At 47.5% G+C, this 11,669-nt stretch overlaps 1 protein-coding gene and 1 pseudogene across 2 annotated transcripts; one reads left to right on the forward strand and one right to left on the reverse strand.

The window, feature by feature from the left end:
* Nucleotides 1-592: 592 nt before the first annotated feature.
* On the forward strand, nucleotides 593-4,221 carry LOC112615489 (melanoma-associated antigen 3). Of its 2 annotated transcripts, none has more exons than XM_025372206.1 (3): nucleotides 593-673; nucleotides 2,432-2,561; nucleotides 2,641-4,221. In XM_025372206.1, the coding sequence occupies exon 3, from the start codon at nucleotides 2,706-2,708 to the stop codon at nucleotides 3,648-3,650; it is 945 nt and encodes a 314-aa protein (XP_025227991.1). In that variant the 5' UTR covers nucleotides 593-673; nucleotides 2,432-2,561; nucleotides 2,641-2,705; the 3' UTR covers nucleotides 3,651-4,221. The 2 variants fall into 2 exon arrangements, with proteins under 2 accessions (XP_025227991.1, XP_025227990.1); XM_025372205.1 differs by having other exon boundaries at nucleotides 603-673; nucleotides 2,496-2,561.
* A 4,953-nt stretch (nucleotides 4,222-9,174) lies between these two features.
* Nucleotides 9,175-9,491, reverse strand: LOC112615307 (annotated as a pseudogene).
* Nucleotides 9,492-11,669: the final 2,178 nt, after the last annotated feature.

Consider the following 11,669-nt stretch of genomic DNA (forward strand, 5'->3'; position numbering starts at 1 on the left):
AGCACCTGACCTGGGACCCGCAGCCATTCTCTACAAGGGGTGCAGCTATGCAAATGCTCAGAGGTGACAGAAACAGAGCATCTCCTGCCCATCACTTCATCCAACAGCCAGGGGTGAGGAAGAGGACCCTCCTGAGTGAAGACAGAGGGTCCACAGCCCCCTCCACCTCGCCACATAGAGGGACCACAGAATCCAGCTCAGCCCCTCTTGTCAGCCCTGGTAAACACTGGCAATGATGTCACCCCGACCACACCCCTCCCCCCAATGCCACTTCGGGGGGACTCAGAGACTTGGTCTGAGTGGAGCAGAAACCATTGGCAGATGACGGCGGTCCTGACTCAGCCAGGCATCAACTTGAGGCCCCTGAGGGATGGCCGAAGCCTCCTCCCACCCCCAACTCCCCTGATCCCACTAGGACATACAGCCTCAGGATCCCCATCCCAATCTCTACCCCTTCCCCCATCACCATCTTCGTGCTCACCCCCATCCCCAGCCAGATCCCCATCCAGGCCGAATCCAGTTCCACCCCTGCTGTGAACCCAGGGAAGTACGGTTGCCCGGATGTGACATCACTGACTGCGCATTGGCGGTCAGACGGCCGCGAGATTCTCGCCCTGAGTAACGGCCTGATGTCGGCGGAGGGAAGCACGCCCAGGCTTGGTGAGGAGGCAAGGTGAGACGCTGAGGGAGGACTGGGGCACGCCTTACCCCAGATAGAGGCCCCAAATAATCCAGCGCTGCCTCTACTGCCCGGCCTGGAACACTCGCAAGGGAAGACGTCCTGAAGGCTGGGTCGCCACCACCTCACCCCGCCAACCCCCACTGCTTTAACCACAGAGAACTCTGGGGACAGAGCTTAATGTGGCCAGGGCAAGGCTGGTGAGAAGAGGTCAGGACCCAGGCTGTCCCAGGAATCAAGGTCAGGACCCCAAGAGGCGACTGAGGGCAACCTAACCACCACCCCCACCGCCATTCCCATCCCCCAACACCAACCCCACCCCCATCCCCCAACACCAACCCCACCCCTATTCCCCACTTCCAATTTCCATCCCCACCTCCACCCCCATCCTGGCAGAATCCAGGCTTTGCGCCTGGTATCAACTCACAGAAGCTCCGGGAATGGCGGCCAGGCACGTGAATCCTGAGGTTCACATCTACGGCTAAGGGAGGGAAGGGGTTCGATATTGTCAGTATGACCTTTGGGAAGCAGCGAAAGGGCCCAGGCTCTCCTGAAAGACAGTGGAGTCCTGAGGGGACCCAGCATGCCAGGACAAGAGGCCCTCTGTACCACTGTCTCAAACTGAGGCACCTTTTCATTAGGCCACGGGAATCCTAGGCATGCAGAGCCACTTCAGCAGGGGATTGGGGCCCAGCCCTGTGAGGAGTCAAGGGGAGGAAGAAGAGGGAGGACTGAGGGGACCTTGGAGTCCAGATCAGTGGAAACCTTGGACTAGGGGATGCTGGGCACAGTGACTGAATGTGCCCCATGCTCATTGCGCCTTCAGAGTGACAGAGGGTTGAGGGCTGTGGCCTGGAGAGTGGGACTTCAGGTCAGCAGAGGTAGGAATCCCAGGATCTGCAGGACCCAAGGTGTACCTCCATGGGGCACCCATCTGGTTGACAGATGCAGTGGTACTAGGCTCTGCCAAGCATCCAGGTGGGGAGCCTGAGGGAGGACTGAGGGTACCCCTGGGCCTGGGACAGAATGTGGACTGCGGGCCCCAAAAAATCTACCCTGCCCCTGCTGTTACCTCAGAGAACCCGGGCAGGGCTGTCAGCCGAGGTCCCTCCGTTATCCTAGGATCATTGATGTCAGGGAAGGGGAGGCCTTGGTCTGAGGGGACTGCACTCAGGTAAGTAGAGGGAGGCTCTCAGACCCTGCCACGAGTGGAGGTGAGGACCAAGCAGTCTCCTCACCCAGGGCACATGGACTTCAATAAATTTGGACATCTCTCGTTGTTCTTCCTGGGAGGATCTGGGAATGTATGACCAGATGTGGGTCCCCTCATGTTTATCTGTACCATATCAGGGATGTGAGTTCTTGACATGAGAGATTCTCAGGCCAGCAAAAGGGAGGGATCAGGCCCTATAAGGAGAAAGGTGGGGGCCCTGAGTGAGCACAGAGGGTACCCTCCACCCCAGTAGAGTGGGGACCTCACAGAGTCTCGCCAGCCCTCCTGACAGTTCTGGGAATCCATGGCTGGGTTTACTGTCTGCACATTGAGGGCCCGTGGATTCTTCTCCCAGGAATCGGAAGCTCCAGGAACAAAGCAGTGAGGACATGTCTGAGGCAGTATCCTCAGGTAACAGAGTAGAGGGAGCTGAGATAGAGCCAACAGTGAAGGTTTGACTTGAATTCACACCAAGGGCCACACCAGCCCCAGAACACATGGGACTCCAGAGCGTCTGGCCTCACCGTCAATACTTTGAGTCCTGCAGCCTCAGCATGCGCTGGCCAGCTGTAACCTGAGGTGCTCTCTCACTTCCTCCTTCAGGTTCTGAGGGAACAGGCTGACAAGGAGGACCAGAGGCCCCTGGAGGAGCACGGAAGGAGAAGATCTGTAAGTAAGCCTTTGTTGGAGCCTCCAAGGTTAGTTCAGTTCTTGGCTCAGGGCTCTCACACACTTCCTTTCTCCCCAGGCCTGTGGGTTTCCATTGCCCAGCTCCTGCCCACATTCCCGCCTGTTGCCCTGACCAGAGTCATCATGCCTCTTGAGCAGAGGAGTCAACACTGCAAGCCTGAAGAAGGCCTTGAGGCCCGAGGAGAGGCCCTGGGCTTGGTGGGTGCACAGGCTCCTGCTACTGAGGAGCAGGAGACTGCCTCCTCCTCTTCTACTGTAGTGGAAGTCACCCTGGGGGAGGTGCCTGCTGCTGAGTCACCGGGTCCTCCCCAGAGTCCTCAGGGAGCCTCCACCCTCCCCACTACCATCAACTACACTCTCTGGAGCCAATCTGATGAGGACTCCAGCAGCCAAGAAGAGGAGGGGCCAAGCACCTTTCCTGACCTGGAGTCCGGCTTCCAGGCAGCACTCAGTAGGAAGGTGGCTGAGTTGGTTCATTTTCTGCTCCTCAAGTATCGAGCCAGGGAGCCAGTCACAAAGGCGGAAATGCTGGAGAGTGTCATGAGAAATTGCCAGTACTTCTTTCCTGTGATCTTCAGCAAAGCATCTGATTCCTTGCAGCTGGTCTTTGGCATCGAGCTGATGGAAGTAGACCCCGTCGGCCACTTGTACATCTTTGCCACCTGCCTGGGCCTCTCCTACGATGGCCTGCTGGGCAACAATCAGATCATGCCCAAGACAGGCCTCCTGATAATCGTCCTGGCCATAATCGCAAAAGAGGGCGACTGCGCCCCTGAGGAGAAAATCTGGGAGGAGCTGAGTGTGTTGGAGGTGTTTGAGGGGAGGGAGCACAGTATCTTCGCGGATCCCAGGAAGCTGCTCACCCAAGATTTCGTGCAGGAAAACTACCTGGAGTACCGGCAGGTGCCTGGCGGTGATCCTGCATGCTACGAGTTCCTGTGGGGTCCAAGGGCCCTCGTTGAAACCAGCTATGTGAAAGTCCTGTACCATATGCTAAAGATCAGTGGAGGACCTCACTTTTCCTACCCACCCCTGCATGAATGGGCTTTGAGAGAGGGGGAAGAGTGAGTCCGAGCACACGTTGCAGCCAGGGCCAGTGGGAGGGGTCGGGCTAGTGCACCTTCCAGGGCCCCATCCGTTAGTTTCCACTGCCTTGTGTGACATGAGGCCCATTCTTCACTCTTTGAAGAGAGCAGTCAGCATTCTCAGTTTTGGGTTTCTGTTCTATTGGATGACTTGGAGATTTATCTTTGTTTCCTGTTGGAATTGCTCAAATGTTCCTTTTAACAGGTGGTTGAATGAACTTCAGCATCCACGTTTGTGAATGACAGTAGTCACACATAGTGCTGTTTATATAGTTTAGGAGTAAGAGTCTTGTTTTTTATTCAGATTGGGAAATCCATTCCACTTTGTGAATTGTGACATAATTACAGCAGTGAAAAAGTATTTGCTTAAAATTGTGAGCGAATTAGCAATAACATACATGAGATAAAGAACTCAAGACATTAAAAGATAGTTAATTCTTGCCTTATACCTCAGTCTATTCTGTAAAATCAAACAAATATGCATACCTGGATTTCCTTGGCTGCTTTGAGAATGCAAGAGAAATTAAATCTTAATAAATAATTCGTCCTGTTCACTGGGTCATTTCTTTTCCATTCACTCAGCATCTGCTCTGTGGAAGGCCCTGGGTTAGTAGTGGAGATGCTAAGGTAAGCCACACTCACATCTACCCATAGGGTTGTAGAGTCTAGGAGCTGCAGTCATATAATTAAGGTGGCGGGAAGTCCTGTAAGATGTAGAGGAAATGTAAGAGAGGGATGAGGGTGTGGGGCTCCAGGTGAGAGTGGTGGAGTGTAAATGCCCCGAGCTGGGACATTTTGGGCTTTGGGAATCTGCAGTTCCATCTGAAGGAGCTGACACTCATGAAGCTGGGTGAGTCCAGGGCCAGATTCTCAAGAGAGTGAGAGAAAAGCCTGGAATGGAAAGCAACTCTGAGCAGTTTCTTTAGAATGGGGAATGAACCGAGAGGAATCTCCACCTGTGGCAGGAATGGGAGGTGTCCTGTCCTTTTGTCCCACTGCTATTGAACACAGCCCAAGATGCACGTGATGGACAACCATCATCTGCAAGGGTTTTCTGAGAGATAAGACTGAATTTCCTGGGAAGAATGGCCCAGAAGCCACTGGCCAGGTGCTTTCTGCTAGGCAGGGAGAGCCAGAGCTGACTCCATTAAAAAGGCATTCTAACTAGGTTATCTCAAGTGCAATTTGACCAATTGTAAGCATGGGCTAGATTTTGGATGGTAACAAAATGCATGAAAATAGTGGATTGGGTGGGAAAGCAGCTGGGAGAGAGGGAAGGAGTTGGTCTTTGACTCACATTCTAGGAGTTTAGAGCTGCACCTGGCTGGGAAAAAGTCCCGCACAGCCAAATTTTGAAGTGCTTTCTCTGAGAGGAAATACTTAACTGAATTTTATGGAATACGCTTCCTTTTTGGGCTAATTATTCCAATACCTATTGAGCTGTATATTCTCTGATAAGTCCTGGAGAACTACGACAACAACAACAAAATCCCAGTGTTCGGGCCTGGGGTTAAAAAATATGAGAAATAACAACCATCAGCCATTTCTTAAACTTCTAATCTATACCAGGCCCAAAGCCAGGTGCTTCACCTGCGTTGCATACACTCCAACTGTCCTACTAGACAGACCTTATTAAATCTGCTTACAGATGAAGAATCCAAGGCTCACAGGGTTTGTGAATTGAGACCTAAAAACAGGGTACTCATTGGGTATTTCACAGGATCACGTGGCTAGTCAGGAACAGGGCAGAACCCGACCCCTGTTCTGAATTCCTTTAGAGCCCATGCTGTTCCCACTTCTCCCAGCCCAAGGCTGACCTCCTGACAGGTACTTCATCTTTCTTCTCAGCACTGCACCATGTCTCTCAGATGACAAAAAGAAGGACCTTGAGGCCAGTATAGTGAAGCAGGCGTGGAACGCGACAATAAGAATCAAACACCATTTGGGGCTGGTGTGCACTGGGTTCCCTGAGAGCTGACGCTGCCCAGATGCGGGCATTTCTGTGCAGCCCCAGCACTTTCAGAATTACAGCACATTTCCTCGGGTCACTTCCATGTATCCTGTCTGACTCTGGAACCTACCTGGCCTGCTGATCAGCTCGTCACTGGTCCCCACAGAACAGCCCAGAATCCCCTGCTCACCTCCTGACAGGGAGCATTCCTTTTCCCTGTATAAGTCCTTTGGCTGTCCCATCTCTCACCCAGGAAGCCATATGATATCAACAATTGATATAAAAATTCACATGGGGACAGTGACATTTAGATACCTGGTTACGACTCTGGTTGTCTTCAACACACTCTCTAATTGTTTTCTGAATGGGCTGAGTAGTCTGCTTTGCCATATTATCTAAGGGTTCTTGTGTGATATCACCCTGAAGTTAGAGGAATTTGGAACCACCTTGATACTTGAAATCAAGCTTTCACAGGGCGTCCTTTTGGAATTCGCCTCTGAATACATGCACAGACAAATGGTCAAAGAGCAAACCGTCCCTCATGAGTATTAGATGAGAAAAACCTTGGGAAATCCCAGTAGAACAAACATCTACTTACTGAGACTGAATTCCCAAATTTCTGGAGTCCTCCAGGAGTTTAAAAAAGATTCCTTGAAAACATGTCAACTCTCATGAAAGAGGAATAATTAAGCAGCCTTCTGTTTCTTGTCTGTTTACCTGCTCCACGGGAAAATACTGGCCTTCAGTGTGCGTAAAGGCACCAGACAGGTGTTCAGGCGTGTGGAGGGTAGCAGAAATTCACAGGTTAACATTTTGACTCGGAATCAAATGGAGGAAAAATTCTCAGCTTACTATGGATTTAAAGGGTATTGCAAAGGGAAGGCTTCCTGCTGAGACTTTTAAGATTATTGGGCAGTTAGTTGTGATTGTATATGTGAAAACATCAGTCACATATTTGACACTGGAAAAAGTTGGAGAATGTCATGGTAAATTTGGCCTTCTCAGAAACTCCTCCTAGAAAAGAGATGGGTAGTGTAATACCAAAATATAGTTGCTTTTTGTTGAGCACCTACTATGTAACAGTTTATGGGGGAGGGTATCCTACTCACCTACATTTTGTCTTTGTCTCCTTCCTGGACACATGGGAACAGTAAAGTCCTTGCAGTTAGGATGGGTCATGTGACATTTCCTTTATACCAATATAGGAGCAGAAGCATCGTTTGTCACATCCTGGCATGTGGGAGCCAGTGTGCCATTTCCACGCTTTCTCCCAGCTTTCAATGGCAAACATGGCAGCTTCATCTTGAGATGATGGAATCACAAGGTGGAAGCAGCTTGCATCGCTGGGTCCCATGAGAGTGGAGAGCACCTGGCAAACTGCATCAGAACTTATTTGCACATAAAATAAACTCGTGTTGTGGCAAGCCATTCATGGTTGTTCTGTTGCAACAGCTAGCAGTTACTTAAATTCACATGGCTAGTATTTCTGTTTGTCAGGTTTAAATGTTTTTTATTTAAAATGTAGTATTGTATGTATTCTTATTGCAAAAATTATAGAAATGGGGATTATTCACTATTTTCCCCTTTACAAAGCTCCTCCACAGTTAGCAACGCCTACCCACCCCACCCCCCGGCAGAGGTCACCACAGTTAACACTCTTGTGTAGTTTTTTACAGCTGACTCTAGGCTTTTCATTGACAGATAAACTATAACAATATATTGTTTTTATTTAATATATGACAACAATGATATACATATTGATATTCCTTTATCACTTTATAAAATGGATGTAAGATATTTCCACAACAGGATAGATAGATAGATAGATAGATAGATAAATAAATAGATAGATAGATAATAAGATAAGTAGATCTATCTCACTTTTGGAACCACTTTCTATAATTCTAAAGTAGGCATGCACCATAATTAATTAAACTCTTTCTTCCTAATGGACATATAATTTGTTTCCGATTTGCCGTATGATAAATACAATAAAATCAACGTCTCTGAATATGAATTGTTAGGCAAACATGGTTTTCTTCTAAGAAGGATATATTTACATGGGTATTGGGTTAAAGTGAAAGGGCGAATATAGTTTAACATTTAAAATATTTCTAAAATTTTATTACAAAAATGCTGTACCAATTCAAATTCTCATAAAAATCACAATCGATTTAAAATTCTGAAATGTGGACAGGACATTTCTTCTCTGCTTTGAGAAGGATTTGGTCAGACTGAAGAGGAGCCAGGTAATGAGAGCAGACAGGAGACCCTCAGCCCATAAGGGAGGATCCAGGGAGGATCCAGGGGAGAGCCGTTGCTGGCGTCCATGAGAGAGACCACATGAGAAACCAAGTCCACAGAACCCCAGGCAGGCTGGCACTCCGAGCTCTAAATCCGGAGTTCAGGACGGTGGAGTCGGGCCTGAGGGAGAGAAGGGGGAAGGAGGAGGGAGGACAGGACAATGAAAAGGAATAGGCTTGGGAAATCCCAGCACCATCGTCACCAGCTGGAGGGGGCCATGTGATCTGAGTGGGCGGGCCTGTTGGCTGAATGCACCAGGGCTGTGCTGGTCAACCTTCCTGCCCTCAGAATCCCCTTCCCTCTCTCAGGAAGAGCTTGGCTGACTCTCTGCATCATTCTGGGCCAGCTGCCTCTCTTGAACACTCCAGTGGTCCTTTGCACCTTCACCAGCGTCCCAGATGTGGGAGCTGTCTTCATGCCTGCTCGGGGCTGGTGTTTTATCCCCTGGGGACCCTCCACAGAGTCTGGGCTATGTGAGTGGGTTGCTGACTGATGACCAAATGCCAAGACAGGTCAGGAATGCTGATGAGCAGTTGAAAGGGACAGTGGGGCTGCATGGAGGAGAAATGGGAGGAAGAGTGCCCTGGGACTAGTCAGCTCAGACTCTGCAGATGAAGGATTGGCTGTGGACGTGCCTTGAAAATGATCCAGGTGGTGACTGTGTCTCAGATAGCCATCTGTGGCTTCTGAATTCTTGGCACAGGAGGGGACAGGTGTCCTAGGGCAGTGATCGCTGGCCTATGTTGCCAGCAGATACAGTCTGGGGTAGAGGGCTGGACCAAGGTGTGTACGTGAGCAAGTTGTATGGGAAGGCAGTAGAGGTGGCAGCTTTCCTTGTTAAGCTGATGGGGATGTGTGGCGTCCAATACAGGAAGCATCCTGTTGGCAGCATCCTCACCTCCATGACAGTGTTTGGTCCAGGGGAGAAGACGTCTGCAGTGACCCTCTCCGTGGCAGTTTCCACGGGATTTGTGAACTCAAATGAGCACAGGTGAAGGAACCGTGAGTTTCTTCATGTAGGCGGGAGGCCCAGGACGGGCAGACTCCATAATTTGAATCAAAGAATTCCCATGCCTGTTAACTTCATTCATTCCATGCACTTATTCATTCCTACAGAAAACTTTTATTGAATATATGCTGAGGAAACACCAAGTCAACAAAACAAAAGAAAGTGGCATAGAGAAATGATACAGACCTCGGTGGGGGTCGTGCCAGGGGAGGACAGGTAGGAGTCAGAGCTTGGGTGGGCTGTTCACTTTGATAGGGCTCCTCGGCCAGGGTTGAGAGGATGCTTTCCCCTTCCTCGCCTCTTTGGTGTTGGTGGGTGGTTGTTGGACAATGGGCTGGAGGCTCGTAGTTTCCTGGACATGTTCACCACACCAGCATCTCTCAACAATCTACTCCAGTCCACCTGGTCTCCCCCTGCCTCCCCCAGGACAGTGAAGGCAGGCCAGCAGGTGGAAACTCACACAGCATTTTTATGCTAGTCTTGTGGTAGAATTCCTTTTCCCAGAAAACTTGGTGTTTTCTCTTAACACCTTCAACTGATTGGATGAGGCCCATCCACATTATGGATGTTAAACTGCTTTACTTAAAGTCAACTGATTGTAAATGTTGATCACATCTACAAAATACCTTCACAGCAACATGTAGACTGCTGTTTGACCACACAACTTAGCACTAGAGCTTAGACAAGTTGACACGTATTTTAGCCACTGCACATATTTTGCACCATACAAAAATGTAACTCAAAATGAACCACAGACTTTAAATGCCAAAATTACGGGTTTTTTTCTAGGACAAAACAAAAAAAATTGTGTTATCTGAGGTTATGTCTTAGTCAGCTCAGGCCGCCATAACAAAATGCCATTGACTGAGAAGGCGAAACAACAGAAATTTATTTTTTTTCACAGTTTTGAACTCTGGATGTCCCAGATGATGGACTGGCAGGTTTGGCTTCTGGTGATGGCCGTATTCCTGGCTTGTAGATGGCCCTTTATCAAGATGTGCATTCTTGGCCTTTCCTCTGTGCATGTGCAGAGAGAGAGAGAGAGAAAGAGAGAGAGAGAGAGAGAAAGGTCATGCAGGCACAAAAGTACTTTCTTCTGTCTCTTCTCCCTTCTTATAAACCACACTAATTCTATCAGATCAAGGCCCCACCCTTATGACCTCTTTTAACATTAATTACTTCCTTAGAAGCCTCATCTCCAAATATAGACACCCTGGAGCTGAAGGCTTCAGAATATGAATTTGCTGAAGGACATAAGCATTAACAAAGAATGGACACATAGATTAATAAAACAGAATAGAGCTCAGAAATAGACCTGCACACATATAATCAGGTGATTCGCAACAAAGGCAATAATGGTGAATGTACAGGTTTTCCAACAAAAGTTGCCTGAACAGTTAGACATCTACACACAAATTATAATAACCTGGACATATCCTTACATATTCCATGCAAATTAACTCAAGATACATCATAGCCCTAAAGGAAAATGCAAAAACTATACAACCTCTATAAGAAAACATAAGAGAAAATCCACATAACTTTGATTTTGGTGATGAGTTTTTAAATTCAACACCAAAAGCATGATCAATGAAAGAAAAATTTACCAAGTTGATTTTATTAAAATAAAAACCTTATGGTCTTCAAAGGACAATGTTAAGAGAATGAAAACAGAAGCCACAGACTAGCAAAAACATCTGTGGTACACATATGTGATAAAGAACTTGTCTCTACAATATACACGAATTCTTAAAGCTCAACGATAGAAAACAATGAAAATAGTCAAAGATCTGAACACACGCTACACAAAAGAAGATATACACATGGCAAATAAGCATAATAAGAGTACTGAGTGTCCTTTGGCATCAGATAATTGTGTACTAAAATGAGATACCACTACACACCTATTAGAATGTCCAAAATCCATAAAAAAGCAAAACAAAGAAAACAAAACCAAGACCAATTGCCAGTGAATTTGTGGAGCAACAGAAACTCTCATTTATTGCTGGTGGAGATGCAAAATGGTACAGCCACTTTGGAAGACAATTTGGCGTTTTCTTAAAAAACTGAACATAGACTTAGCATAAGATTCAGTAGTCATAATCAATTTACCCAACTGATTTGAAAAATTTATCTACATAAAAACTTGTATATGAATGTATACAAAAGCTCATTTCATAATCACCAAAAATAGAAGCATCCAAAATGTATTTCATTTGGTAAATGGATATATATATATATATGTATATGTACAACCAGACAATGATACTACTACTCCTCAATGAAAAGGAATAAGTTACAAGCCACACAAAGTTATACATGACTCTTCAGTTCATTATGTTAGGTGAAAGAAACCAGTCTAAAAAGGCTGCATAGTATAAGATTCTATTTATATGACATTCTGCAAAAGGCAAAATTATAAAGATGAAAACCTATCAGTGGTAGCCATGGGTTTTATCTGACAAACACAAGAGTTTTATCAGGGCAGTCAAACTAGTATGCATAATACTGTAATGGTGGTTGCATGCTTGCTTTGGTCTGAATTTTTTTTTTTTTTTTTTTTGAGACGGAGTCTGGCTTTGTCGTCCAGGCTGGAGTGCAGTGGCCAGATCTCAGCTCACTGCAAGCTCCGCCTCCCGGGTTTACGCCATTCTCCTGCCTCAGCCTCCCGGGTAGCTGGGACTACAGGCGCCCGCCACCTCGCCCGACTAGTTTTTTTTTTTTTTTTTTTTTTTTTT

The sequence above is a fragment of the Theropithecus gelada genome, chromosome X (assembly GCF_003255815.1).
Source record: "Theropithecus gelada isolate Dixy chromosome X, Tgel_1.0, whole genome shotgun sequence".
Classification (NCBI taxonomy): Eukaryota; Metazoa; Chordata; class Mammalia; order Primates; family Cercopithecidae; genus Theropithecus; species Theropithecus gelada.

Coding starts and splice junctions, on each gene's coding strand:
- LOC112615489 (XM_025372206.1), top strand. CDS start 2,706: ATGCCTCTTGAGCAGAGGAGTCAACACTGCAAGCCTGAAGAAGGCCTT.